The 27809-nt window shown below is 53.7% G+C and overlaps 12 protein-coding genes across 12 annotated transcripts; 5 read left to right on the top strand and 7 right to left on the bottom strand.

Moving 5' to 3' along the window:
* Positions 1-227: 227 nt before the first annotated feature.
* Positions 228-4536, bottom strand: BZA05DRAFT_333797 (uncharacterized protein; the record flags this gene model as incomplete). The annotated part of the gene is made up of 6 exons (XM_051480701.1): positions 228-398; positions 461-1426; positions 1485-3185; positions 3244-3678; positions 3733-3830; positions 3891-4536. 6 exons carry the CDS (start codon positions 4534-4536, stop codon positions 228-230), a joined length of 4017 nt encoding a protein of 1338 aa, XP_051341575.1.
* A 2191-nt stretch (positions 4537-6727) lies between these two features.
* On the top strand, positions 6728-8028 carry BZA05DRAFT_424557 (D-lactate dehydrogenase; the record flags this gene model as incomplete). Its single annotated transcript, XM_051485918.1, has 5 exons — positions 6728-6757; positions 6876-7055; positions 7122-7654; positions 7706-7849; positions 7911-8028. The coding sequence occupies 5 exons, from the start codon at positions 6728-6730 to the stop codon at positions 8026-8028; spliced, it is 1005 nt and encodes a 334-aa protein (XP_051341574.1).
* Positions 8029-8114: 86 nt separating this feature from the next.
* Positions 8115-9389, bottom strand: BZA05DRAFT_429166 (uncharacterized protein). The gene is made up of 2 exons (XM_051486121.1): positions 8892-9389; positions 8115-8812 (listed from the first exon to the last, which is right to left on the bottom strand). Exons 1-2 carry the CDS (start codon positions 9305-9307, stop codon positions 8326-8328), a joined length of 903 nt encoding a protein of 300 aa, XP_051341573.1. The 5' UTR covers positions 9308-9389; the 3' UTR covers positions 8115-8325.
* Positions 9390-9785: 396 nt separating this feature from the next.
* Positions 9786-11612, top strand: BZA05DRAFT_235532 (uncharacterized protein). Its single transcript, XM_051479851.1, has 3 exons — positions 9786-10499; positions 10562-10946; positions 11007-11612. Exons 1-3 carry the CDS (start codon positions 9901-9903, stop codon positions 11604-11606), a joined length of 1584 nt encoding a protein of 527 aa, XP_051341572.1. The 5' UTR covers positions 9786-9900; the 3' UTR covers positions 11607-11612.
* Positions 11613-12271: 659 nt separating this feature from the next.
* BZA05DRAFT_434609 (exocyst complex component Sec6-domain-containing protein) lies at positions 12272-15257 on the bottom strand. The gene is made up of 6 exons (XM_051486332.1): positions 14872-15257; positions 14714-14818; positions 14588-14653; positions 14476-14535; positions 14307-14421; positions 12272-14248 (listed from the first exon to the last, which is right to left on the bottom strand). Exons 1-6 carry the CDS (start codon positions 14926-14928, stop codon positions 12414-12416), a joined length of 2238 nt encoding a protein of 745 aa, XP_051341571.1. The 5' UTR covers positions 14929-15257; the 3' UTR covers positions 12272-12413.
* BZA05DRAFT_391059 (uncharacterized protein) lies at positions 15184-16615 on the top strand. The gene is made up of 5 exons (XM_051482939.1): positions 15184-15340; positions 15399-15533; positions 15587-15758; positions 15815-16032; positions 16084-16615. The coding sequence occupies exons 1-5, from the start codon at positions 15272-15274 to the stop codon at positions 16438-16440; spliced, it is 951 nt and encodes a 316-aa protein (XP_051341570.1). The 5' UTR covers positions 15184-15271; the 3' UTR covers positions 16441-16615.
* On the bottom strand, positions 16608-17869 carry BZA05DRAFT_391056 (casein kinase substrate phosphoprotein PP28-domain-containing protein). The gene is made up of 3 exons (XM_051482938.1): positions 17599-17869; positions 17092-17548; positions 16608-17038 (listed from the first exon to the last, which is right to left on the bottom strand). Exons 1-3 carry the CDS (start codon positions 17680-17682, stop codon positions 16974-16976), a joined length of 606 nt encoding a protein of 201 aa, XP_051341569.1. The 5' UTR covers positions 17683-17869; the 3' UTR covers positions 16608-16973.
* A 442-nt stretch (positions 17870-18311) lies between these two features.
* On the bottom strand, positions 18312-19139 carry BZA05DRAFT_416855 (riboflavin synthase alpha chain; the record flags this gene model as incomplete). The annotated part of the gene is made up of 3 exons (XM_051485433.1): positions 18312-18695; positions 18772-19058; positions 19109-19139. The coding sequence occupies 3 exons, from the start codon at positions 19137-19139 to the stop codon at positions 18312-18314; spliced, it is 702 nt and encodes a 233-aa protein (XP_051341568.1).
* Positions 19140-19765: 626 nt separating this feature from the next.
* Positions 19766-20679, bottom strand: BZA05DRAFT_334004 (RanBP1 domain-containing protein; the record flags this gene model as incomplete). The annotated part of the gene is made up of 5 exons (XM_051480712.1): positions 19766-19836; positions 19892-20020; positions 20076-20227; positions 20301-20407; positions 20476-20679. Coding segments are annotated over 5 exons (663 nt in total), but the record flags the coding sequence as incomplete, so codon positions are not given.
* A 634-nt stretch (positions 20680-21313) lies between these two features.
* Positions 21314-22943, top strand: BZA05DRAFT_235406 (thiamine diphosphate-binding protein). Its single transcript, XM_051479850.1, has 5 exons — positions 21314-21576; positions 21654-21780; positions 21843-21933; positions 22006-22626; positions 22685-22943. The coding sequence occupies exons 1-5, from the start codon at positions 21393-21395 to the stop codon at positions 22793-22795; spliced, it is 1134 nt and encodes a 377-aa protein (XP_051341566.1). The 5' UTR covers positions 21314-21392; the 3' UTR covers positions 22796-22943.
* On the top strand, positions 22546-23330 carry BZA05DRAFT_391048 (uncharacterized protein). Its single transcript, XM_051482937.1, has 2 exons — positions 22546-22567; positions 22639-23330. Exon 2 carries the CDS (start codon positions 22880-22882, stop codon positions 23102-23104), a length of 225 nt encoding a protein of 74 aa, XP_051341565.1. The 5' UTR covers positions 22546-22567; positions 22639-22879; the 3' UTR covers positions 23105-23330.
* Positions 23331-23534: 204 nt separating this feature from the next.
* On the bottom strand, positions 23535-25861 carry BZA05DRAFT_334290 (uncharacterized protein; the record flags this gene model as incomplete). Its single annotated transcript, XM_051480723.1, has 3 exons — positions 23535-23995; positions 24051-25240; positions 25287-25861. The coding sequence occupies 3 exons, from the start codon at positions 25859-25861 to the stop codon at positions 23535-23537; spliced, it is 2226 nt and encodes a 741-aa protein (XP_051341564.1).
* Between the last annotated feature and the right edge of the window lie 1948 nt (positions 25862-27809).

Genomic DNA, 27809 nt, shown 5'->3' with positions numbered 1-27809 from the left:
TGTAGCCGGCCTCTAAAAACTCCCAACACAAACACAAACACAACACAAATCTTCTTGCCGAAAGAAAGAAAGACACGAAATATCAAAGGAAAAAAAAATCAATTCACTCGCTGTGGGGATTCAACATTACGATCATAAGGAAAACAGGAAAGAAAATCCAAGGCGGCAGTGGTAGTGTAAGTTGCGGCCCTGGTCGTCGTAACCATAGACTATTCTTCGGAAGAACACTACTTCCCAGTCACCTTCTTCAGATGTTCTGCGTCACTCTCGTCACCCACGAAAGTCCACGACTCCTCGGATTCCTCCGTCACTTCGCCAACGTGCGGCGTCTTGATCAAAGTGCGTGCGTATTCGAGGTCGCGATAGATAGCTTGCACCGCGGTTTCGACACCGTTCTCCTATATTCATTGTTAGCATCCGCCACGCTCGACATGTCCGGACGGATTGAATGAACGCTTACGCTTCTGATCTGCTCGCCCAACACCTCCGCTTTCACAATCATCTTCTCATTATGCGTAGCCTCCAAAAGTGCTTTCGTAAAGACACTGGTGTTCATCTTCTTGATGCACACGCCCACGCCGAGGTCTTCCACGCGATTGCCAAAGAAGAACTGGTCACCAAAGAATGGCTTGATGATTGTCGGAATGCCAGCTCTGAGACTTGCGCCTGTCGTTCCCGCACCGCCGTGGTGGCACGCAGCATCGATCTGCCTGAATAGCCAATCGTGTGGGCACGAGTTGATCTGGTGGATCTCGGCAGGCAATGGGACTTCCGGATTAGTGGAGCCCGCCTTGCTGAGCCTGTCGGACCAGCCCTTGGACAGAATGCATCGAACATCCGCCTTGAGCACTGAATCCACTACTGTTTTCGTGAGCGCCTCCGGATCGCCAACAGTAACTGAGCCGAATCCGACATATACAAGCTTCTTGCCATCATTCCGCGCCTTCTCGATGAATGCCAGCAATTCGCTTGGCGGCTTCCAATCCGTTGGCTGATCCAAGAACCAGTATCCTGTCACACGGATCCAGTCGCTGTAGTCTAGCGGGGGGATAACGACCGATGGGCTGAAGTTGTACAGGAAGGGAACTTTGTTGATCTGGAGCTTGTCTAGACTCGTGCGCGGGAGATTAAGCAGCCGCTTTCTCCATCTGTTGATCTGGCCGGCTGTTGACTTCCAAAACACGTTATCGATGATAACATAAGTGAAGTAATTATAGGCGCCGCCCATCTTGTGTTCCGGCACCGCGAAGGCGTGGGGATAGGCACGGGTCCTTGTCCAAGGCATGGTGAACGCGCGGAAGTATGGAATCCCGAGAGCCTCGGCGATATGGATTCCTCCCATGGCGCTAGGACTCTCAATCAGGAGATCCGATCCTTGACATGCATGCCATGAGGATTCCAGGAGACCGTCTAACCAACCTCGCATCTATCGTTATTTATCAGCTGGGAGCCTTCGTAGTTTTAACGAGGGATCAACGGCATACCCGAGATGTTGTTACTTTGAGAAACTCGACCGTGAACATGCCGTACTCCACACAGAGCTGCATGAGCTCGGCAGGATCTCCTTCAACGGGCGCAAACTGGATACCAAAGCTTTCAATCCAAGGTCCAAACTCGGAATGAGTGGCAATTCGTGTAGTGTGCCCGTCTTTCATCAATCCCAGACAAAGGGCAATAAAGGGCTGCACATCTCCACGGCTACCAATGGTCAAGCAGGTGATGGTCATTGGCTCTGTCGGCTTGAAGTTAAGGATAGATCCATAAGGATCATCAAAAACGATCGGCGGCGCCTCCACGATACAGCTGTCGTCGGTAGCTGTCGGTAGGCGAAGATCATGACCTCCGCCCTCTTCATGTCGGGCATCCTGGAGCATTTGATGTTCCTTCTTTGCGGCCTCGGCACCTTGCTTCTCTTCCCTGCTTAGGAAACCGCTCTCGGCGAGGTGCCGGATATCGTCAATGTTTTGCATCAGAGTAATATGAGCATCGTCTCTGGTATCCGCCTGACCAAACTCGAAGAAGAGTTCCTCGTGGCCTCTAATAGTGATGACGAGACCGGAATATCCAAATCTGAACCCCTTCTCCTTATCAACATTCTCGATGTCCTTGAGAGGCAAAACCATCTTGGTTTTCATGCCAGGCACCATGCTGCGGAAACAAAAGTTGCGGTTGCTGAGATAGATCTTGCCATACAATGGCAAGACTCGGTGAAGATATCCGAAGTAGACCGCTGTTAATCTCTCCGAATCCGGCAACGCAAACCTGGTCCGGAATCGCTCGCCGTGCTCCAAAGCATCCGTCTCATCGCCGTCATCATCACTACCGTCCACCTTCTCGTTCGGCATCATTCCCATAGGCTCCTTGTAGTGCCGTTTGCCGCCGGTCCACATGTCCGACACTTTTTCGAGATATCCCATCGGCTGGGCGGCAATGAGGGTGGTCATTTTCTTGGACCGCCGCTTCATCCAATCGGCCCATCCAGCAGCACGTTGCAGTGGATATACGCCGGTCTTCGCAATGTCTTGAAGCTTGGATGAGCTCGAGGCGCCACCAAGCTGAGAGTCAGAGTCATTGGGTGACATTTTGTGGCGGCTGTCTGCCGTGTGTCTTCTCGAAGGAGGATGGACCCGTATTGTCGCATCAGGCGATGTATCCCTCCTATGTGACTTCCCCTTCTTTGACTTGCCCTTGGAACTCATGGTCGGAGATTTGAAGAGATCGCTACGGCTGAGAATATTGCTGGCCGAGGGGCTGTCGTCCTCGTCGAATGACAGCCGTACATCCGAAGATTCGCCCCCGAAGGAGAAATCAGTTGGCTGCGACTCGCTCGAGAGGACCCTTCTGTGGGAAGACTGTCTCTTCGAGTCTATGCTATGCCGCTGGGGGGCATTTCCAAGCTTTAAACTCTCCCGAGTGAGATCTGTGCTGTGTCTCACCCCGTCGAAACTAGTCCGAGAATATTCGCCACTGTGCCTTGGGCTGGCTCTAGCACTCCCAGCTGGAGATATGGGGGCTAATGTTGCCCGAACAGCCTCTCTACGGACCGAAGTTGTATCGGAAGATGCGATGGACAGCATGGAGCGATCCACTAAACTGTCGGGTAGCTTCGACGCAACGGAACCTTCAACAACTTGTTGCAACACTTTCAGAGCGTCGTTGCCGAAACTAAAGAATGAAAAGAAATACTAGAGGGAGCGATCAGCCACAGCAAGAACAGCATATCACATGCCGAGAGTGCCTTACTTCATCCATTGCATACGTGTCGTCATTGTCGACAACACTCAGCTTGATTGTATCTGCAAATTCCAACACCGGACTCTCCTCGACTCCCATAACATTGGCCACCGGAATCGATATCTTGACGCTGTCGCCTTCATTGTGCGAGCGGAAGATGACCTTCTGGAGGCATTTGACCCATTCCTTTGCGCTGGGTGCGGAATCCGCCTTGAGGTAGTATTTGCGTTGATCGGTAGTGACTGTGAAGACTGTGGGATCCCGATTGTCTGCAAGAGTTGCCTGTATGCCATACCGAAGGTCGATGTGTCCGTTCGGAAAGTACAGCTCCGACGGGTCGGCAAAGTAGGATAATACATCACCCTTCAGGATGAACCAATAGCGCGTAGATTTGACCGTCGACTTGCCACGTTTCGAGAGATAGCCGGATTTCGTGGCAACGTTCTGGAATAATTCTTAGCATTTGCCAGAGGACACTATTTCAAGGAGAGAGCAAACGGTTTTCTTGGGCAAGTACGCATAGAAGCATATGTGTTGTGTCGTGATGTACATGTAGCCCTGTAGCAGTACGCTCTTCAGTAACCAACATGGGTATTCTAGATTGGACGTCAGAACAGTCTCATAACCAACCGGCCGACGCGTCTGCGTAGCCTTACCTGAAACAACCTGTTCCAATTGCGGGAGATCAAAGATCTCCTTCAACTTCTTCGCCAGCTCCGACGATTTTTCGCCCTTAAATAGGATCTCGCTACCGCTACCGAACATCTCAGCCTCGGAGAGTTGTGCCGCAGCACCAAAATCGGCAGTGTTCATCTGCGCCTGAGCTTCCAACATCTGGCTCATGAACGGTGCAGGTCCCAGTTTCGACGAGGATTCTGAAACATCGTCCTGGCCCGCCTCGACATCCGAAGCGGCTCCCCCGGATTCCTCGATGGAATGTAGTCTGCTGAACGACGGCACCCACGGTTTCCGCTCCGTAGCTTTCGCTTTCCCTTTGTCCACAACAACACCTCCGGGCGGCACATCGTCGTCGTCGGAATCCTCGTCCGAGTCCTCGTCGAACCTCGAGCTCATCCGCATGTTCGACGTGACGCCGGTAAGCAGCTGGAAAAAGCTCTGGTTCATGTTGACGGGAACGTTTTTGCCGGGCGCGCACACATCCGCTTGGTCTTCGCTCTCGGAGAAGTTTGGGCGGCTGGGGAGCAGCATGCTCTGGGTGACTGCCCCACCGGAGCTCTGTCGTTTGCGGGAAAACTTGCGGCCTATGCGGTGGATGGGTGTTCGTTCGTCGTCGGAAGGCATGGTGAGTTGATTAGGGTTCGGGGTGATGTCGAAGCTATCAGGGAAGATGTGGGATATAGAGCGGGAGGGAAGGGGGAGGAGGGATATAAGGCCGTGGGGATCTCGGCGCCTCGGGTTGCGCGTAGTCGGTGAGTGGTAGTGGACGGATGGATGGGGTGTGTTGATCGCGGGGCGTGGATGGATGTAAGGTACGGGGATGGTTACTTGATACCAGTGGCGTGTGTCCGGGGATGGGAGGGGCGGGGGGCTATCGAAGCTTGAGTTGGGGGCGGGGTCAGAGTTGAAAGCAGCAGCTTGTTGCAACGTGAAGCTTCGGTCCCAGCAATGGAATTCCCGATGAGAGGTGAATATTTCAATTTCGCACAAACGCTTTTCGTTGTATGTACAAGCAGGGAGCGCGATAGATAAGCCACTCGCTCACGTTGGATGGTGGGAAGAGCGATGGGGTACGTAGTGTGTATGGAGCTCGGTGGGGCTTTCCGTATGACTGGGCTATCACAGGGCCGCGGGTTGGCAGGCAGCTGGTCGAGGCAGGCGTTCGCTAGGCGCATACGGTGCTTACCTCCATAGGTACCGCTCCCCCGTACTCAGCAAGCTATTTGTACAGCCAGGTACCTGCTCTGCTCACTCGCCTTAATGGTGTCATATGACACTTGGCGAAGTTCTCTCGCTACCTATCCTCTACCCGGCCTTCGTTCTGAGTAGAGTGCGGTAATCGTGGAGGAATCGTTCTTCACATGGATTTCCGAAATCCTTCCTGCTGCCTGCTGCCTGCTATCTATCTACATACTTGTGCCTGCCCGCTGCATGAACTTGCTTGCTTGCTTGAGGATTTGCAGGTAGCACGCCTGTGACAGGGGTCACCTATCCGCGTCGACGATCTGTGACGAAGTACCGACGTTTCCTGTCCCTAGTTGAGGCGCTAATCGTGCTACATAGCCCACTTAGTCATCCACTTCAATGGATTCTCTCGGCGGCCGGGTGCTCTTGTTTCCGTCTCTTCACAACTGTTTCGCTATCGTTCACGATCGGTGTTTGTGTGTGCAGTCGGGCTGCGAATTTGAGGACATCTATGAACGGCGCTACGACAAGATGGACAAAGAGCTGCGTTTCCACACGGCGAGCGATAAGACGGGCAGACAGAGAGAGCTGCATTTCCACATGGCGAGCGTGAAGAAATACGAGTGATATATCATACAACATGCACATGCCAGAGCTCGAGCTGCGAAACATATGATAGCACCAAGGATGCAGAACGACGGCAGGAATCGGTAAGCATATTGATTCAGCCGTTCTACTCATATGTCCACAGCTAACCGATTCTTCGGAAACCTAGAATCGGAGATATCTTGTCGCTGTTGGGCGAATCCGAGGTCGGAGGGACTATTCTGTCATTATCGGGCCGACGCCTCGAAGCTCTCTCGAGTATCGACCCGAATACGAAGCGCTATATTCATGGGGGAGGAAACTTCAGGAAAATGTTGAGAGGTCGTATCGTGAACTCGGATTCTTCACGCTTGTATGCTGTGCGCAACAGGCAACCAACTAAGTAAGTCCTTACGAATCAGAGCCTCCGACCCGTCAGACTCCGGAATAATTTGTGCGCCGGATGCATCATCATGCATATCACTTTTGCTTCTTCCGCATCGACCGACCAGCCGTTGCAAACATCAATGCCGTATCAAGGGACAGTTCTCATGGCACTGTTCGAAGTGAAGCGAGGAACTTTTGCTTCTTTCCTATCGTCCGACATCAGGCAACAATTACAGCCTTTGCCCTTTGCTTTTTCTCCATTCCAGTCCTGAGTCATACATACACGTTCTCTTCATGGCCCAAAGGGTGTCACGGACTAACAGTTCGCCGTGAACACAGGCGCCGGTCTGTCTTGGTACAAACGGCTGGCTGGCTGCGCGGGCTGTGACTTGAAAGCCATCGTTCCACCAGGCTAACTATGGTCCTGCCCGACGTCAGATGTGCAAGAAGTTCTCAGCTAGAGCTCTTGGGAGCTGTATATTCATTCACCTTGGAAAAAAAGGTCGCAACTAGGTCGAAATGCCATCCCTTCAAAAGGAACGCTCTTTCCTCTGAGTAAAGTACTTGCATACATCTCCATCTCAGACCCTCACCGGCAGTCAATCAATTTTCAGGAACACACACAAATAAACTCACGCCATCCCCACCCGCAGCAACAATGAAAGTCGCGGTTTTCGGCACGAAGAAGGTTCGCATCCATACCCCTCCACCCCTCCACCCCCCCGCCCCACCACCCCGCATGATGTAGTTAGTTAGCGGTGCATCCAATCCACATCGAAGCAAACTGACAACCTACATACATACAGTACGACAGCGACAGCTTCGACGGCATCGATCCCAAATCCCACGGGATCGAGTTTAAGTACCTCGACGTCAAGCTCGACGTCAACACCTCGCTTCTCTCCGCCGGCTACGATGCCGTGTGCATCTTCGTCAACGATGTGTGCGACAAGGAGGTTCTGTCGCAGCTGAAAGAGCACGGAGTCGTACGTTTCCCTGCCTCGCGCTGTCTTTTGGGGGAGGGAATCGGGCTGACTGGCCTACCTATGTAGAAATTCATCGCGCTGCGTTGCGCAGGCTACAACAACGTTGACCTTTCTGCCGCGCAGGAGCTAGGCCTAAAAGTGGTGCACGTCCCCGCGTATTCTCCCGAATCCGTCGCCGAATTCGCCGTCGGAATGATCATGACGGTTGTGCGCAAGTACCACAAGGCGTACCTGCGGGTGCGCGAGGGGAACTTCCTACTCGACGGGCTGCTGGGGTTCAATCTCAAAGACAAGACTGTCGGCATCGTTGGCACGGGCAGGATTGGGCTGCTCACCGGTCGCATCCTCGCGAAGGGCTTTGGCTGCAACGTTATCGCTTACGATACTTACCCGAATCCTGAGGCGGGGGACTACGGCATCTCGTATGTCGACACCCTGGAGGATCTCCTGGTACGCGCGGATATCATCAGTCTGCATTGTCCGCTCACGGAGGGGACGAGGTATATGCTCAACGATAAGACGCTGTCGAAGACGAAGAAGGGCGCTATCTTGATCAATACTTCGAGGGGTGCGCTGATCGATACACATGCGCTCATTCGGTAAGTCTCCTCTTCCTCCGTATCTTTTAACCGTACTAACGCGGAATATAGCGCGTTGAAGACTGGTCACCTCGGTGCTGTTGGCCTGGATGTGTACGAGAAGGAGGCATCCTACTTCTTTGCGGACTCGAGCTCAAAGATTATCCACGACGATAACTTTGCCCGGCTACTGTCCTTCTACAATGTTTTCGTCAGGCATGTTACCTTACCCTCTCCTCTCACTCGCTCTTTCACCCGTATTCTGACATCCCCAAAGTGGCCATCAAGCTTTCCTCACCCACGAAGCGCTGAAGGGAATCGCCGAGACTACCATCAAGAACTTGCAGGAGCTCGAGCAGGAGGAGAAGTGTGCAAACGAGGTGAAGCAGAAATAGAACTGGTCTACCTGACAGCATAGAAGGAAACTGGAGTATACTAGTAGAGGTTTTCGGTTGGAGTTAATTGTTGATTTGTTGAGATTCCTTTTGTGCTTTCTTTACTCTATTTTTTGCCTGCTTGCTTGCTCATATACCTGGATATACTATACCTAGTAGCAATTTCATACCCCGTTGTCCATAGACTGTTTTCACGAGTGAGCGGGATGAAACGTGCGAAGAGCTTAATGTGCTCCTCATCATCCCGCACTCGGGTATAGTGTAAAATACAAGCAACCGCACTCGTGGTATACCACCTTACCTCGAGCTCCCTATCATACCATCATACATCCTCTCCCTCCTCGCCTCCAGCTCCTCCAACTCAGCCTGTACTCTCTCGACCTCGAGCCTAGCTAGATCCTTCTCCGGCGGCAATCCCTGGAATCCCTTGGCCTGGGCCTCGAGATTAAGCACATGTTCCTTGAGCGCGAGCACCTCCTGCTCCTGCTCGACCAGCACAGGGACCAACAGCTCCTCCCTCGGCGCCTCCGCCGCCTCCTCCTCCAGCCGGATCCTGTAGTCCTCCGTCTTATTCCGCAGGTGTCGTGCAGTGCGTGTCCACTCCGTCACTCGCGTGCTGAGGTCCGATGGGAGTCTGTATTCGTCGCCTGTCTCGAGGTGCCGCAGCGTCTCCCGGAGAGTCTGCAGGTCCGCTTGTAGTCGCGAGTGTAGTGCGTCAATGCGCGCGGTTTGCGTGGTCACGGAGAATTCCTGCGTGGAGAGCGTGAGGAGGTGGGAGGATAGCCTGGGGGGAGGTTAGTGGCGCGGTAAACATGGGGTGCGTTGAAGCTCGGGCGGAGGGGGAGGGGGAGGGGGAAGGCTACTTCTTCGGGTCGGTGCTGTTGCCCGCGAGCGCAACGCTCAGCAGCGCTACGGAGTTTAGACACCGTCGCCCCTCCGGCGTGAGGTGCTCCTCGACGCCCACGAGTATGTGCTCGCCCTTCCCCAATCCCGCCGCTTCCACAGCCGCATCGCGCTTCTTCAGCTCGGCGAGCGCCTTCTCCTTCACCCTGCGCTCGAGGGTTTTCTCCTCGTCGGCGGACTCGTTGGCCGCGGCGAGCGCGAGCAGAGCTTTCAGCGTGTCCGGGTTGCGCTCGAATTTGGGCACCGCGGCGGGCGCGAAACGCGTCGTCAGGAATTGGTCCACGTACGCCCAGTCTTTGAGGAGCAGGCTGGCTTGCTTGGCGACCGTGGGGGAGAAGACTTTCGCGGGCGACCAGATCGAGTCGAAGTCTGTCATCGTGCGTGCGAAGGTGTGCTCGTCGAGGATTAAGGTTGCGGATGAAGCTCAGTGTGTGTGTGGGGGAAACGTGATCACGAACGAACCTTGTCGTCTAGCTATCCGGGTCCCGGGCTTTAGCCGTGGAAGGTGCACTCTATGTACGGCCCGCTAACCGCCCCCGCCACAGCGCCACATATAATAGTATCGGCGCGCCTTGCAACGTGCCACGCCACGCTAACATCAGCCCGATAGACGGTGTCGTCCGTAAGGGGAATAGTCTGTTGGAGCTGTATGGAAAGGCCACTCTGGTCCATCTCGAGAACTCAGCCATAAAACAATTACACTCCCCCGTGTCGGCTCAGCGCGAACGGTCACTCTCATTCCCTTCACTCTGACAAGTCACTCTTTTTTCCAAACAAACTTCTCCTTCCATATACCCCGCACAAGGAAACGGACGGCGTGGAAATAAACTTCCTGCTCTATCTACTCTAGCATTCAACCTTCTCGACAGATATCCACTCTGCGCATACCTCGCCACCTCATACGATTGGCTTGACGCAGGCTACGCACCCCGCCATCTTACGCCTTCCCCCACCACCACTCGCTTCAGCATGATCCTCCTCAGCGCGAAGTTCGTTCTCTCGGCGGGTCTTCTCTGCAGCGTGCTATCCCCCGTCTTGGGTGGCGAGCCCGACTACGACCTTCCGGTGAGCTCTTTGATCGCCAGCGCGGACGCACTGCTGCAATCGGGCGACAAGCAGAGCGCGCTGGACCACTTCGCCGCCGCGATCAAGAAGGACCCCACCAACTACCTGACGCTGTTCAAGCGTGGCGCGACGTACCTCTCGCTCGGCCGCTCCACCGCCGCGTCCGCAGACTTCGATGCCGTGCTGGAGATCAAGCCGGACTTTGAGGCCGCGCTCCTCCAGCGCGCGAGGCTGAAGTCGAAGGCCGGCGATTGGACGGCTGCCGCGGAGGATTATCAGAAGGCCGGCACGGCTAAGTATGCTACTGAGATCCTGGAGATCGAGGAGGCGAAGACGGCGGCTGCGGAAGCGTACGCAGCGGAGGGGAAGAAGGACTGGGATACTTGTGTGGAGAAGGCCGGTACCGCTATCATGATCGCGCAGGCTACGCCAGGCCTCAGGAGCTTGCGCGCCAGGTGTCGGATGCACAAGGGGGATGTGTTGGAAGCTGTGGGAGATCTAACGTGGGTTGACCTCTACCCTTGTTGCCGGTAGGATGCGGGTGCTGACGGTGGTGGTGGTGTAGACACTTCGCGCAGCTCAGTCCGTCTGATATCTCACCCCATTTGCAGATCGCAAACCTGCTGTATTTCACCATGCACGACTTTGACCGGTCGACTGCCCAGCTCCGCAAATGTTTACACTCCGATCCCGACTCGAAGCCGTGCAGCAAGCTGCTGCGCCGGATAAAGAACCATGGAAAGGCGGTGAACATGGCAAAGGACGTACGGGAGAAGCGGCAGTGGAATACTGCCAACAAGGTCTTGCTGGGTGTGGCCGATGAAACCGGAGTCATAGACGATATCAAGGAAGACGTTGCAGATCTCAAGAAGGAAGGCATCATCAACGAAAAATGCCCTCAGACATTGCTCGGAGATCTCCAGGAGATGGTTTGCGAAGACTTCACTGAGGTATGTTGTTGTCTTGCTGGCTTCGTTTTTTTTTGCCTACTAGTACTGACCAAACTGTAGATGGGTAAACCCGAAAAGGCGCAGCCATACTGCGAAGAAACTCTTCGAATTAACCCGCAATCCATCGTAGCAACGGTGTCCAAAGCTACACGGTTAATAAAGGAAGACAAGTTTGACGAGGCAATCCGACTTCTCGAGAAAGCGAAAGAAGAGATAGAGGGAGCTAGCAACGACCGTCGGATCCAGAAGAAGCTACAAGACGCACACACCCTCCTGCGGCGGTCCAAGACCAAGGACTACTACAAAGTCCTGGGCGTATCACGCGACGCCTCCGAGCGCGAGATCAAGAAGGCGTACCGCAAGCTCACCAAGCAATACCACCCGGACAAGTACCGCGGCACCATGACGCCCGAAGAGATCCAGACGAAGATGAGCGCCATCAACGAGGCCCACGAGGTCCTCAATAACCCTGAGCTCCGCGCCCGCTTCGATAATGGCGATGATCCTAATAGCCAGGAGGGACATAACCCGTTCGCGCAGGGTGGCAGCCCGTTCGGAGGTGGATTCGGCGGTCAGCAGCAGTTCATGTTTAGACAGCAGCATGGAGGTGGCGGAAGTCCCTTTGGTCGTGGTGGTGGCGGGTTCGAATTCAACTTTTAAAGGATATAGAGTTTACTTTTTTTCTTCTTTTTTCTTTCTTCCCGCGGTTGAGGGGTTTCTTTTTTTGCTGGATTTGCTTTGCGTTTTCGTCAATGGGTCGGTGTTCTGAGTTACATCATCTTTTTTTCTTTTCTTTCTGCTTGCGTGACTTGACTTGACCTTTTCTTCTACCGAGTACCTGCTTGTTTTATATTTTATGATAGGAGGAACTTCTCTAGACAAATCTTTACGTTTCGTCCTGTGATGGATGGTGATTATGCTAGTGCTCCCCGTACCAGTATGCATAATTCCACTCGTAATTCTTCACCACCTGTCTGGCTGTTCACACCCGTAAAACAGCGCTGTAGTACGTACGGTAGGTATTGCTCCCCCTCCAGATCCAGACTATAACGGACGGACGGGCAAACGCTAGAAATAAAAACCAAAGATAAGCATCGCTGTATAGATAACATCGCTACATCGCTACATCTCGCACAACCACTATTCATCGCCAGCCAAACAACCACACACGAACACACGAACACACGAACACACGAACACACGAACACACGAACACACGAACACACGAACACACGAACACACGAACACACGAACACACGAACACACGAACACACGAACACACGAACACACGAACACACGAACACACGAACACACGAACACACGAACACACGAACACACGAACACACGAACACACGAACACACGAACACACGAACACACGAACACACGATCAATTGAGTGTGTGTTGCACACACATACACACACACATACACACACGCACACGCAACTCGTCAGTGACCACAGCCCACTCAGGAAGCAGTGAGCAACCTAGCATACCTCGACATGATAGTGGGCTCCTGTCCTCTAGGGGTGTAGACATTCCTAGACTTGACGCCCTCGAGCATGTCCCTAGTCTTGTCCTCGCGGCACTTGACGACCGCCTCGACCCAGCTCAGCGGGAGGTCCCAGTACGCAGTCTTAAAGTCCTCGTACCGCTCCGGGAGCGCGTCCTTTTCCGTCGAGATCATTGCCAGGAACTGTTCCAGCACCGTCCACACGCTGCGGACCTCGCCCGAATCGATGAACTCCGTAAAGAAACGGTAGGCTAGCGCCACGTCGGCACGGATCTGAGAGACCGCCTCGCCGATCCGGAATTTGGCGCCTTTGTTGTACACGCCGGAGAGGTAGGTGATACAGGTCTGCTCCGAGAGCTGGTGCATGAACGCGGCAAAGAGATCTTCGTCCAAGCCGCCTTCGATGTCGGCGACGTAGCTGCGGATGGTCGTGATCATTGTTTCCATTTCGTTACCGCTGTACCAGGAGGCTGTGAAGAGAGTGTTCCGGATTGGTTTGAGGTCGTTGAAGATGATTTCGATTAGTTGGCCCATGCAGAAGGTGGCTAAGTCGACGAATCCGTTGGTTGCATCGTCGAGGGAGGCGCGCACGCGGTCTTCGTATTTCTTGGAGAGGAGGGGCGCTTTGCTGTCCGATATTTCTTGCGTGTAGGCGGCGCAGCGGAGCTGATCGTTGGCTACTGCGATCATGTACTCCAGGATACCATCTGGGAGGTCCTCCAGCTCCTCCTTGGTAACAGCACGCATGTGCTTGCTGATCTCGTCCTTGATGACCTGCTCCCACTTTGATTGGCGGTTCTTGAGGAGCCGTACGCACTCGTCGATGACGCTCGACACGACGTTGCCCTTGTTACTGTCGAGAGCTACGTTGAGCTGCTGGTTGATCATGGTGAACATGGTTGGTACACTAGGCATGTGCCACTTTCCGTCCTGTTCGGTCGGTTGATTCTCCCGCTGCACGAATTCCCGTGTGTCGTCATCCATGATGTTGTTCATCCATTCCTCCATCTTGCTGGCGATGAGCTGCGAGTACTCCCGGAGCAGATCTGCCTCCTTGTTGTCTATCACGTGAGGCACCATTTCCGCCGCCTTGATACCAAGCTTCTTCATGCCCTGAGAGTACTCGCCGTTCCAAAGGATAATGCTGAGTAAACTCTGACCGTCCAGATCGGGCCGGTCGATATGATCCTTCAGGAAGTCGTGCATTAGGTTATGGTAGGTGTCCAGTATGGTGTGGAAGATCCTCCATTTCGGCGGGAATAGCTTCGGAAAGTCATGCTTGACCAGTGACAGGTCATCAAAGTACCACTCCATCCACTGCCCGAGCATATCTGGATCGTCCTCGAAATTGTTTCTCGCATTTTCGAACTTCGCTTCGGCCGAGGCCCTGATGCAGTCCAGGAACTTCTGCTTGTATCCTCGCGCAGTCTTTGGCACTCGTGCTATCGACTTGAACTTCTGTGTCAGATGCTGGTGCGATTCTTGCGCCTCCTTCAGCGCCAGCACTTTCTCGTCTGCTCGCTCCTCCGCCTCTATGATCTTCGCCAGGCGCACTACCAAGCCCTGGTTTTCGGCCCGGACCAGGTCTACCATGCTCATCGCGATGAGACCGATCCGTTCGTTAAAAAGTTCGATGGTATTATCCAACGGCGCGAAGTAGCTCTCCAATGTTTTCCGTACGTCGTTGTCGCCGACCTTGTCACTCTGTTCCATTACATCGTCCCGAAAATCTTGCAGCTGGGTCAATGCGAAGTGGATGGGAAGGAGATTCGGCATCGGGTTCGTCAGCTCTGTAGGAAGCCGCGGTTAGTTAGCAGGAAGACGTAAGGGTGAATAAGCATTTGGTACCATCGCCATCGTCCTGTTCGAGCATACGATCCACATTGCTCAGCTGATCGTGCAGACTGGCAAGATTCGACTTGATATCTTCGACTGCTAGAAAGTTCCGATGGATTTTCGATATCTTCTCCCATCAGCCTACTCCTCCTAGGTCGGACCACTATGCTCGCCCTAGTACCTTATTGATCAGGGGGAACTCCGAGATCATATTCTCTGCCTCCGCACAGAGCTTGTCTATCTACGTTCTATTAGCATCAGCCTCAGTGAAATCCTGAGAAAGCTTGTAGTACCCGGATCATCTCCTCTTTGATGCCATTAAGCGTCTTCTGGCCATTACTGATGGCATTGATACCCGCCTACCTCTCCCTCGTCAGACAAAACATCTTACGTCTCCCTCTCCAGCTAGCAGTAGGTACCTCTGTAACCTCGAGCTGGCTTTTCAATCCCGACTTTAACTGCGTATCCACATGTGCCTTCTTGCGACTGAAATCTGAGCGAAGCGCAGCTATCTTGTCGAGGTCCTGGGGTTATGTCAGCTGCTGAGGCACGAGCTGAGAGGTAGTGACTCGAATACCTCCGGGTGCCGTAACAGCTCGGATAGCCGCACGGTGATGGCTTCGGTCTCGTCCATGGTAGGTCTTTCGGAGGTGCAGGCGAGCTCGTGTAGCCAATCGTGGGTGTCCGCTTGTGTGGTAATGAGTATTAGATGCTCTGGAGATCAACTATCGCCGATGCAAGTGGTATATGTAGACGGGCTCGTTTTGTCGCGGGTCTGCCGTATGAAGAGAGCTTCGAGGGTGCTGCGGAGCTGACAACCGCGTAGGAGGTGAGATGCGGTTCAAGTTACACACGGCCCTTCCCACAGCCCTTCCCACCACGGGTGTCTCGCCTCGTCACTAACTGCAGCGCGCTACAAAACGAAACGAACACCCCACCACCACCACCACCGCCTCCACCACCACCACATACGCGCCATGGCCGACTCAAGCAGCAAAAAGCGTCAGCACGACTCGCGCGATGACAATTCCGGCAAAAAGAACAAGGCGCGCACAACACTCCAAAAGACACTCTGCGCGACTCTGACTTTGAGGCTGGCGGTAGACAAATCACCAGTGGAAGAAGAACAATTTCCAAACGTTGACGGGAATCGAGCTGGGATGGCAGGGGATCTTTGCGACGTGTGATAAAGGACGAGAGAGTAGGGCTGTGGCGGAGATGTACTCTATACTCGAGGAGGTACGCGCATGCTCTCTCTATGCTATGCCGTGGACCTGGGACTGATTTGGCAGTGCGCTTCAAAACTCTACCCCGACATGAAGAAAGACGGCGAAGGCGCAGCGGACTCGGACGATGAGGAGGAAGACATAGAGTCAGCGATCAAGAAGGAATTGGCGGACAACAAAGACAAGAAGAAGAAAGACACGCGGTCAATTGCCTCTGTGAAGATTGACACCATGTGTGGTGCGTGCGCACCTCTCCTTGCCTTCCCACCTCCCCAAAACACTGACCGGGTGTAGTGACATTCTTTCGCCTGAAACCCCCACTTGAGGCGACCGGCATGGTCCGCGCACTCTGCGAGTCTGCGAGTAACCCCGTCGGCGGCTCGATTCGCAGCAAGTTCGTGCACCGCCTTACGCCCGTAACGCGGACGGGGAAGGCTACGCTCGAGGGGCTGAGGGAGGTTGCTGCGGAGGTGTTGAAGCCGCATTTTCACAGTGGACAGGAAGGGATTAAAGTTGGTCTGTCTGGCATGTTCGCCCGTTCAATTGCTGACACGTTTGATTAGTTCGCCATCCGTCCAACAACCAGAAACCACAGTATCCTCAAGCGCGACGAAATAATCCGCACGATTGCGTCGTGTGTAGGACCATCGCATACGGTCGACCTCAAAAATCCAGATCTTCTCATCCTCGTGGAGCTCTACAAGAATGTTTGCGGAATGAGTGTTGTCACTGATTTCGAGAAGCTGAAGCGATTCAACTTTGGGCAGCTACAAATTGATGCTAGTAGTGGCGGTGGTGAGGATGAGAAGAGGGAGGGTGAGAGTAAGAAGGTGGTGCCTACTGTTGAGGAGGTTGAGCCCAAGAACGAAGAGGTTGAGCCCAAGACTAAGGAGGTTGAGGACAAGAAGCCGGAAGAATAATCGCACATCTAGAGTTCTTGAATGGCAAGTAGTGTCTAGAGGTCTTGACCGCGAACAAGCGATGGAGGTTTAGGTAACTAAGTCTTGATGTTATCACTGGTTACATGATGTGATCTATATAGCTTACAGCCGAAAGACGGATGTATACTTATCCATACAACTTATCACTCGGCTAGATTTACTTCAGTGCACACCATGAATGTTCCACAATATCAAGATGTTGAAATTCAATCAACTTCCCCGGGTGGGTGTGAAACCACCGTAAAGCATACATACCCCCACTCTCCACGGCCAAAAGTAAGGGTACGGATTGACGACAAGTCGTCAGTCAAGCTTTATACCAGCCAACAAGTGCACAACACAGGATGTCACCGAGCACGCAGGCGTGCTACAAACATCGACAGGTTCCGACCATCAGCAAGATCACCATGTTAAGCAACGTTCTCGTACATCGCAATTCGTAACACATGTATGGTCCCATAGACAACCTGAGCCGTACACATTCGGCAATCTTGTAGAAAGAAAGAAAGCCTTTATCTTCTCCTGCCGCCCTTGGCGTCCGCCTTGGCCTCGGCTTCCTTCTTCTTCTCCTCTTGTTCTGTGAATCCGTCAGCAAGTGATCCTCGCCGCACAGGAAGCATGGTAACATACCCGCCTTCCTCTGCTTGGCCTTCTCCTCTCTGTCCTCCCTGATCTTCGCCAGACGAGCCATGTCCGCCTTCGCCTGATCGGTCTTTCCAGCCTCCTGAAGCTTCCAGTACCTCTCCTTGGCAGCAGCCGCCTCCAGCGCCTCACGCTCACGCCTGCTCAGTCCACCAGCCGCCGCGTTGGCTGGGTCATTGGGATTCGACACGGCGATGGTCTTCTTGGGCGCAGCCTTGGCAGGTTTCCGCTCCTCCTCCTCCTCTTCCTCGTCATCGTCGTCGGAAGCGGCGGGGCCAGCGAGACGCGCCTTGGCAGCTTCCTTGCGAGCCTTTGCAGCGGCTTTACGTTCGTCGCGGGTCATGGCTTCTCCTCCTCCTCCTGCGGCGGGACGGGACTCATCCTCTGACTCCTCCTCGTCCGATTCAGACTCCTCTTCTTCCGACTCGGGTTTCTCAATGGGTTCCTAAGGTTGTCAGCGGAATGCGGACTGGGGAAACGTGCGGTGCGTCATACATCGAGGGGTCGGAGGTCACGCGAAAAGTGCTTTCCTCCACCACGGGCGACCTTGCGCTTTGCACGGGGGGCACCGGGAGCCATTTTTGTGATTTGGTAAGAGTAGTAATTGCTTGTTTGAGTGTCGTAGTTCGTTGTGAGTAGACTGGTGTCTAAGGAAGTGCTCTTGGTCGCGGTGGGAGGGGATGGAGGCAAAGAGACAAGGCAGTTAAGTTTAGCGCGGGGTCGAAGGCTCCATGGAAGCACCAGTCGACATCATATTCCACTAGTGAATTCCAGGTATGGTCGGTTGTTGAGCCCTATCTTAGACTGATAATCTGTGAAATTTTAGCCGTCCGCCAAGCCTCTGGGCCTACAAAACTACGATTTCCTCGCCGAGTTTCCTCCTCTTCTTTTTTTCTCCACATAAAACTTAAACTGAAACCCTTCATATTCACTCTGTTTTCTAGACCAATGGAATCTCGGAGGGGAAAATGGAGGGGAGAGAAAGTGGCCGTGGAAGAGCCTAATCACTCTATCTTGCGGCCGTTGGATACCTCATGCTCTTCGAATCTTCAAATTCCAGAGTTCAAAGAGCAACATCCGGCGACACATCTTTTTTTCCTTCCGTGACATCTTCTGCTGGACGCTGTTCGAGCCGAAGAGGTCACTTTGTTCATTTTACTTTACTTCACTTCCTGCTCTAAAAATTCCCTCCAATCCCTTCGCATTCCCTACTTCTTCGCCAACGCCTTCTCGACAGCCTCCCGTACCATCTTCTCCAGTATTCCCCCCTTCGCACCGAGGCCCTTCTCCAGATGGGCCTTTACCTGCTTCTCAATGTACTTCCCAGCCATATCGACCTCGACATTGACACTCTCGCCCACCGCTTTACCGGGAATCACAATCTTCTCCTGCGTGTACGCGACGAGCATGATCTCAAACCACTGCTCCTCATCGTTCACCGCGACGATAGTCAAACTCGCGCCGTCGAGCGTGATATAGCCCTTCTCAACGATGTAGGTGAGCACCGCCGGGTCCTTGGGGTGGAGCCGGATCGTGAGCGCATTGCCGTCCGGCGTCTTGGAGAGGATCGCAGCGGTGGTGTCGACATGACCCTGTTGTCCCATCGATCAGCCCCCATCTCCCCCCCCTCCCCCTCCCCCTCTAAAAAAAACATAACCGGCCACGCACCTGAACAAAATGTCCACCGAAGCGAACATGGCCGGCAACGGCGCGCTCAAGGTTGACGCCCATGCCGACCTTGAGCTCGCCCAGGTTCGTGCGGCGAAGGGTCTCGGGCGCCACGCCGACCTTGAACGTGTCGGCTGTGAACTCGGTCACGGTGAGACAGGTGCCGTTGATGGAGATGCTGTCGCCTAGGTGCACGTCGTCGAGAATGCAGGCCGCATTGGAGATGGTGAGGGAGGTGCCGCCGCCGCCGGTGGAGGTTGCGTCGAGCGGGACGAGGGACGAGACAGCTATTACAGATCAATAGGTGGCGATGTTGGGGATAGGATTGAAGGCGCACTCCCGATGGTTTCCACGATTCCGGTAAACATTTTGAGTTGGAGTGTGTTGTGAAATTCAGATGGCAACAGTGATGGGTGTGTTGCTCAGGCCTCGGTGTCGGCAGTGGTGATAGTGGGTCATCCTTGTAGCTCGCCCGGGCAGATATGTCATGCTCCGTAAGTTCAACGCCATCGGACTTTACATCGCGGGCCGGAGGAAACGAGCATTCCATGGCCCATTTTGACGATATATTGTTTAGTTTCGGCCCTCAGAACATAAATTTTATCACTCAGTTACAAAACGTGAGAGCCGTAAGGCACGAGTCAGGTGTGCCATTGCTATCTACGCATAACACATATACAATTCGAAGCCGGTGTGGCGTACATCATCAAATCACACTTGTTCCGTTGAAAGAACGTCAAGCTAAGAATAGCCCTGCAATTCACACAGGTAACACACAATGGGGATAGAGGTTGGGGGAAAGGGTAAGAGGATAAGGGGAATATGAAGGGGCAGGGACAACACGGATGATGAATCTCCTTTGAAAACACGGACGAAGGACCTCCTCCAATACAGCTCTCATTCAGATCATGATTATTTTTGACTGGAAACACCGAAGTAAACGTTGTGAGAGACAAATGAAGGCGCGAGACCGAACAACCAAACCAAAAGGCGTTTACGACTTGTGGATGAGCTCCTCGTTCTCCTGCTGAGCCTTGATGAAAGCCTCCTTGAAAAGGTTGGCATCTGGTGTAGTTTGTTAGTTCATTGGACCGCTGGACGGGAAGTATCAGGTCCTTACTCTCGGCGTTCGCAAATCGGATGGCTAGCGTCTGCGCCTCGGGGGCACCCTCGCTGACGTCGGCAGAGGTGTTCCACACCCAACTCCTGTCGCTGCCAACGTTGGGAGAGAGCTTCATGTTGGGAACAACTATGTCATGCATTAGCAATCATCCGGGGAGTAGGCGTATCCGGATAACCCTTACCGTAGTGGTTCGCGCAGACCTTGAGGGTCTTGTCCCGTCTCATGACCAGCCTGGTCTTGCCGTTCTCCTTGTGCTTCAACAGCTTGACGTCACCGGTGCCGCGCTCCTTCCACTCCTTCGAATCGGAATCGAACTTGAATAGCTTCGCGCGCCTGAGGGAAAGACCAGAGCTTTGTCAGTATCGCATCCACAGCTTTTTCTTCACGGCACGGGCACGGAACGTACATCTTGAAGGTCTGTTCCTCAGACTCCTCGTGGGTCTTGACTTCAGCCTTCTCGAGGTGAACCAGGGGCTCGAAGTGGACATCGGGGGATTCGGGCGCCTCATCCTCCTAGTATAGCATCAGCATCCGGTACACACACAAACGCTATCAAATTGGAACCGGACGACAACACATACCTCACCCTCCTTCTTCTCCTTCTTCTCTGGCTGCTCCTCGTCATCGTCCCTGGAAGTGTCCTTCTTCTTGGGAGCGCCTCCTCCGAACATGGAGAAGATGTTGTTCTGGGGGAGCTTTCCAGCCTCCTCCTTCTTCTCCTCCTGGGTCTGCTCGGGGGTGTCTTTTACGTCGGTGGAGTCGGCCATGGTTGATAGTGTTAGAGTAGAGGTTGTGATGTTCGACGGGGGAAGGGAGGTGTGAGAGCGCGTGGAGGTTGATTATGTGGCGGCGGAGATGGTAGTTGGGGAGGCGGGTGTTGTGTGGTTGGCGGTGGGTTATTAGATGGAGGGGGAAAGAGGAGGGGTGGGCTTTTAGGGTGTCAGTGCTGTTTAGTGGGGTTTGCTGGTTTGTGTTGTTTCTGTGCCTGCTTGGCGGCTACGAGGCACAACCTATGACTCCTAGTCGCGTGATTGCACTGGATAAGGAATTTGAGAGTAAAATGTCTGTCGTTGTATTCTACAGTATTCATCGTCTGAAGAACAGCTGAAACACAAAGGCTAGATTTCCGTCACGATTGAATAAAGATACAGTTCCTAGTTTCCTCAGGTCTTTCATGCGGGGTAATCTACGCTTCCCTACAGAGTTCCCGCCAAGACAGCCTCAAGCTGTGACTTGTGGCCATCTTATCAGCACATCCAGCTGTATGAGACTTTATGATAGACGCCACATCAATGTGGCGCGTCGCTTTCAGGCAAAGCTGGAAAATCAAACGGCTTGATCCGCCTTTCACTAGCGTTCAACAATTTCTCGCGGTCCACCTCAACAACCACCACTACCACCACCTTCACCTCCGATCTCCCTCAATCCTACCATTCTTCTCCGCGACCACCCTCCATCAATCAAACTCACACCCATCCTTCGGTAGATCGTCATCACCATGCTCTTCAACACCTCGAGGACCCTTCTTTCTCGGGCCGCGCTCCGTACCATCAGGACCACCCCCGTTGCTGCCGCCGCCGTCCGTGTTCCAGCGTTCAAGTTGCCATCACAGCTGCAGGCTCGCCACGCTAGCTCTGGTACTAGGGAGTACACGGTGCGAGATGCTCTGAACGAGGCTCTCGGTATGTCTCTATTTTGATTTTGTATTTTAGATGGTGAGTGTGAGCGTGGGGAAGCTGATGGTAGTGGTGATTGATAGCGGAGGAGCTGGAGAGAAATCCTAAGGTCTTCATCTTGGGAGAGGAAGTTGCTCAGTACAACGGTGCGTATAAGGTCACCAAGGGCCTGCTGGACAGATTTGGTGACAAGAGGGTCATTGATACTCCGTATATCATCCATATTTCCCCGCCGTGCTTCTCCGAACCATATCCTGACTTTGCATGTGCAGCATCACCGAGCACGGTTTCACCGGTTTGGCCGTCGGAGCTGCTCTTGCTGGCTTGCATCCTGTGTGCGAGTTCATGACCTGGAACTTTGCTGTATGTTTGTTCCATACATGGCAAAGCCGCGTTATCGGGAGATCATCGCTAATATCGAACTATCCGAATTAGATGCAAGCCATTGACCAGATCATCAACTCGGGAGCCAAGACTCACTACATGTCTGGCGGCATCCAGCCTTGTAACATCACCTTCCGTGGACCCAACGGTTTTGCCGCCGGTGTCGCCGCCCAGCACTCGCAGGATTACTCCGCATGGTACGGTTCTATTCCCGGTCTGAAGGTTGTCTCTCCCTGGAGTGCCGAAGACGCCAAGGGACTCCTCAAGGCTGCCATCCGCGATCCCAACCCTGTTGTCGTCCTCGAGAACGAGCTGCTATACGGACAGGTCTTCCCCATGTCTGAGGAGGCCCAGAGCAGCGACTTCGTCCTGCCCATCGGAAAGGCTAAGATTGAGCGTGTCGGAAAGGACGTCACCATCGTCTCGCTCTCCCGCACCGTCGGACAGTCTCTCATCGCCGCCGAGAACCTCAAGAAGAAGTACGGTGTCGAGTGCGAGGTCATCAACCTGCGCTCCGTCAAGCCTCTCGACGTTGAGGCTATCGTCCAGTCCGTCCAGAAGACCCACCACTTGGTTGCTGTCGAGTCCGGATTCCCGAGTTTCGGTGTTGCATCTGAGATCCTCGCTCTGAGTATGGAGTACATGTTCGACACTCTCGATGCCCCCGCTCAGGTATACTCTTACCCTCAGTCCCCCTTTGTCTCTCTTTCAGTCAACTAACATTCCCCAGCGTGTCACCGGAGCCGAGGTTCCTACTCCTTACGCCGCAGGTCTTGAGGCCCTTTCATTCCCCGACGAGCACGTAATCGAGAAGAAGATCGTCCAACTTCTCCGTTTGTAAGTGGGGTAGGAAAAAAGGAAATCATGTAATTCTCGAACAGGAGGTTTTCCGCACAAAAGAAAACGTAATGTCTTTTTCAGTGCTATGCTGTTCCGAATGATTTCTTTTCTGCCTGTAGTATGTGGTTGTGGTGTGGTGTGGTGTGGTATGTGCGGTGTTGATCTGGTTGAGGATATCTACTGTTGCTGTAACTGGTGTTTTTGTTTGTTTTGTTTGGGCTTCCCATGGGTGATTTTCATTTTCGTTCCTGGTTTCTGTCTTTATTTTTGGCGGTCGATCGATCGGTTGTGCTGGGATGTGTTTTTGTAGAGTAACCCACAATTATAGAGGCGGGAGGAGGAAGAAGAAGGACGGTCCTGTTCTGTTCTGTTCTGTTGTGAAAGGTGTTGTTTTTGTTGTGGAAGAGGAAAAAAGAAAACACATGCCGGCAAGAAACAAAGCGGAGAAAAGTTCAAATTTATTCATGTCACTGGCAGGCCGACTGGATTTCTCGGCCCTCGGTCGGAAGGTAACTACGCTCCAAAACCAACATGGGTTCCGCTCGTCCAGGGGACCGGTCGGTATATCATGTGATCTCTTCTTCCAATATATGAATGATATTGTATGAATGAAGTGAGGTGAATTCTACATATCCATCCGTCTGATACAAAACACAAACAAAACCCCGCCGATAGTATGTAATTTTATACCCAACCAGGAGCAAAAAAAGAAACGAGCAAGGAGAGAGAAGAAGAAGGTTTTACAAATATCTCTTCTCCTCGATAACCTCATAGCACTGAACCAGATCTCCCTCCTGGAACTCACCCCAGCCCTCAAAGCCGAGACCACAATCGCTTCCCTTCCGCATCTCGGGCACATCCTTCTTGACGTTCTTCAGACTGTCGAGGGTACCATCGTACACCACCTCCTTCTTGCGTATGACACGGACCTTCGAGTTTCGCGCTACGACTCCAAGCTTGACTCGGCATCCGGCAACTGGTTTGTAGACACTACCTTTGATGTTGATTTGGAAGATCTGGGCGACCTCGGCTTCGCCGGTTACGTTGGTGCTGATCTTGGGTGGGAGGAGCTCCGAGAGCTTGTGGCGCACTTCGTCGACTAGATGATAGATTACGTTGTGAGAGATGATTGTTACTTTGCGGGCGCGCGCGTATTGTGTGATCTGCGGGTCAGCGGGAAGGTTGAAGGCGAGGACGTAGGCTGGGCGATGTTAGCTGAATTTGTGTCAGGGGAAGGGCGGGGCGGTTCAGTATACCTCCAGCGGCAGCAGCATGGTCGATATCGAACTCGCTGACGGCACCGAATGATGATCGAATCACTCTCGTTTTAACCTCGTTGTTGCCGAGTGCGGAGACTGAGTCCACCACCGCCTCAACGGAACCGGCGACATCAGCCTTGACGATCAACCCAATTTCCTGCGTCTTCGCCACTGCTCCTTCACGGATCTTCTTCGCCGCTTCGAGAATAGCCTTTTCCGGGTCTTCTCCCCGAGATATTGCGTCTCGCCGGATCTCTTCTTCAGCTTCTTCCTTCTCGCGAGCTAGGCGTCGCGACTCGTTGATCGCCTCCATGTCCGTGGCTTGTTTGATTCGGTCGGCCTTTTGTATGCGGTAGTCAACTGCCTGCTTCGCGCGGTCCTCAGTCTCGGCGGACAGGGCCAACTCGCCGGCCTCAGGGTGGTCTCGCCAACCATCGATTTCCACGGGCGTACCAGGCGTGGCAAGTAGGACCTCATCGCCGAATTCGTTGGTCATGCTCCGAACCTTGGTCCACGTCTTTCCAGCCACCAGAATATCTCCCGGCTTCAAGGATCCCCTTGTGATCAGAACAGTGGCTACACGCCCCTTCTTCTTTGTGGTAGCCTCGAGTACCCAGCCCTCAGTCTGCCCATCCGTCTCTGCTCTGTGATCCAGAATTTCACCAAGCAGCAGAGTCGCCTCCTCGAGGTCCTCCATTCCCTGTCCCGTCTTTCCAGATACGCAGACGGTCTGTGTGTCGCCTCCATAGTCCTCAACCTCAACACCGTACCGGGCAAGATCTTGCTTGACCCTTTCCACATCCGAACCTTCCTTGTCGACTTTGTTTATGGCGACGATCATGGGTACGTTTGCGGCTTTGGCGTGTCTGATGGCCTCGATCGTTTGCGGCTTTACCGAGTCGTCCGCTGCCACCACGAGAATGACGATATCGGTGACGTTGGCACCTCGCTCACGCATGGAAAGGAATGCAGCGTGGCCGGGTGTGTCTAAGAATGTAATAACCTTACCAGAAGGCATGGTGACGGAGAAGGCTCCGATGTGTTGCGTGATTCCTCCGTGCTCCGAGTCCACAATAGCGGACTTGCGGAGCCAGTCGAGGAGAGTGGTTTTGCCGTGGTCGACGTGGCCCATGATTGTAACTACCGGCGGGCGAGTAGGCAATGATGTTTTGTCCTCGGGCGGAGGCCTATGGATATTAGTACGTATTAGGGCACCGACATGTGAGAGCATACCTAGGCTTGAGGTCAAGATCGTTGCCTCTGTCAATTACAGGATCGTATCCGTATTCTCCACAGATCAATCCAGCTTCTTCGGCACCCAAAACGTGGCCATAGCTCGTCTCAGTGAACCCCATATCCTGCAGCTGCTGCGTAAACCTCTCAACACGGATATTGAGCATGGCCGCCAGGGTCTCGATGCTAATAAACTGCGGCAAGAAGATGGGGATTAACTCCTTCCGTGCCTCCTTCCGCTTCGCTTTCTTCGCCTTCTTCGCTTCTTTGCCTGACAATTCGGCCTCATCGAGGATGGCAGACTCAGTGTCATCGAAACGGCGGTTGCGGCCTCGGTCTTTCGCCTTGGCAGCTTGCTTCTTGGTGTAGGACGCATCCTGGGGTTTCTCGCGGGCCTGACCAGTGGTGTATCGTGACGGTGTGGGGGCTTCCACTTCCTCGGCAGGCTCATGCCAGAGATTTCCCCCATCCGATTTTCCAGAGCGGGTCTCGCCACCAAACCGTTCGTTCCTCTGCTGGCGATCCTCGGAATATGCAGGCCTAGAGTTCCGCTCCCCACCGTGACGAGCACCCATGCCTTGTCTATCATCGCCATGTCGGTTGATTGCCTGCTCACCACCGAAACGGTCTCCTCTCTGTTGCCAGTTCCCACGCGGAGACTGCTGGGTTTGGTCTCCCCTCGTGAATCGCTGCCCGTATGTGTCGCCACCGGCATTTCGTGTGACGTTACCACCGCCTGTCCGCTCGCCACCGTACCGGCTGTCCCTTTGTGGCCGTGGCATCTGGTCATTTCTCCCCGCGTACCGCGGTGCAAACCCCTCGGTATCCCCAGTGATCCGTGACATAATCCCGCCAGACGATCGCTGAGAATCATTACCCAGCCCTGGCAGCGATCCCGCCCTATTGATGTTGCTATTCTTCAACAAGAATGATACAGGGTCTCTACCGGGTGGTCCCGTCACCGCCGAGGCAGATGCTGGCTGCGCCTTCCAATTGCTCCCGCCACCACCACCATTCCCGTGCGTTCCCACGCGAGAGATATTCAGTCTCGATCCCGGCGATGCATTGTTCTGTGTAGCGCCTCCATTCCGTGGCCTCCAAGCACTGGGGTTACTGCTGGGGTTACTGCGCGGCTCGGGAATGCCCCACTTTGCCGCCGCGCTCTCGGCAGTCTTCTTGTGGCGGACGGAGTCGAAACCTGCGGGACTATAGGAGGGTTCCGAGCTGCGCGTTGCTGGCGGTACTTCGTATTCGTTCGCTTTGTTGGAGCTGTGTAGGTGTCGTTGTGGTTGAGAGAGAGCGAGCGTGGAGGGGCACGGACGGATAGCGCAGAACGCACAGGTGAAGGGCCGGTTCTGCGACTATTAGCAACTCCTCGGAAGCTCTTGAGTGATTGGCACACCGTGATGTTCTTCGAAGATCGTAACATGGTAGACGAATTGATGAGGTCGACTGTCCGTTGTTTGGTGTCTGGTGTCCGGCAAACAGAGCTTTAAGTCAATCTCCAGAGATTCAGATCGTCCCGACGCCCCTCCAAATTTTTAGGGTCTTAGTTTGATAATAAGGGAGCACTAAGCTTCAAATGGAATAGTGAGCCTCTAACCCAGTCGGGTGCAACCGCATTTGCCCCGAGTGACAACTCTTACAGATAACGATATTGCACGCGTTCATGGACGTCTTTCTTTGGCTGGAGACGTGTGATTGGTCGCCGGAGGGATCAATTGGGTGGGTTACGTGTCTCGGCCCAGTCTGCCTATTCGCCAGGTGGACTTACCCCGCTATCTGCAGACTGCAGACTGCAGCGTTTGGGAACTGCTCTGCTGTTGGGTGCCATTTCAGACCTTTAGGGTAGTTACATAAGTACCGTAGTGTATGGACTTCCGCGAGCTTGAGCTCGGCTGTCACCAGAGCAATTCTCCGGACACGCGATTGATGTCTCGGAGTACAACTATCTAGGGCGCCAGCACGGACGGGCCGGTTATCGACGCGTGCAATTGACGTGCGTACATACCGTTAAAGTGCGGCTCTTGCAGCAGCTTCTCATTTTCCATATGTAGGGGTCTTTTGCTGGGACAGGTCGGCCGTAGAGTAGTTGGCCCCAAGCTCGCTGCTCGATACGGCAAGTAACGAGTGATTTGAGGTGCAACAATGGCCACCATCGCGGACACCTTGAAGTAGATATGTGCTCTGATTACGTCGCCGAAAGCTAAGTTTCGAACGCGATTGGCTCCATACTCGAGACCGGAGTCAAAACGGGGTTTGAAGGTGGATAACCAGAATCGTGCCACCATGACTGCTGCTGATAATGCAGTCTGCCTAAGATACAGAACTCATGCCCGGCAGATTAGTCACTGTGGCATCGCAGTCGCCGACACGAGTGCTCTAGAGCTGAGAGTCCGAGCCCATGGCGGATTGGCACAGCTTACGCCGATGGTTGTCGATGTCTGGGGCCAGAAATATTCTTCTCCGGCGTTCGAACTTCTCTGTAGTCGAGCGTCTCCTGTCTCATGTCTCCTGTCTCCT

This window comes from Tricharina praecox (assembly GCF_024521635.1).
Source record: "Tricharina praecox strain CBS 144465 chromosome Unknown BZA05scaffold_6, whole genome shotgun sequence".
NCBI classification, from domain to species: Eukaryota; Fungi; Ascomycota; class Pezizomycetes; order Pezizales; family Pyronemataceae; genus Tricharina; species Tricharina praecox.
The sequence above is the reverse complement of the archived record's forward strand: the minus strand, read 5'-3'. Positions and strand labels throughout refer to the sequence as shown.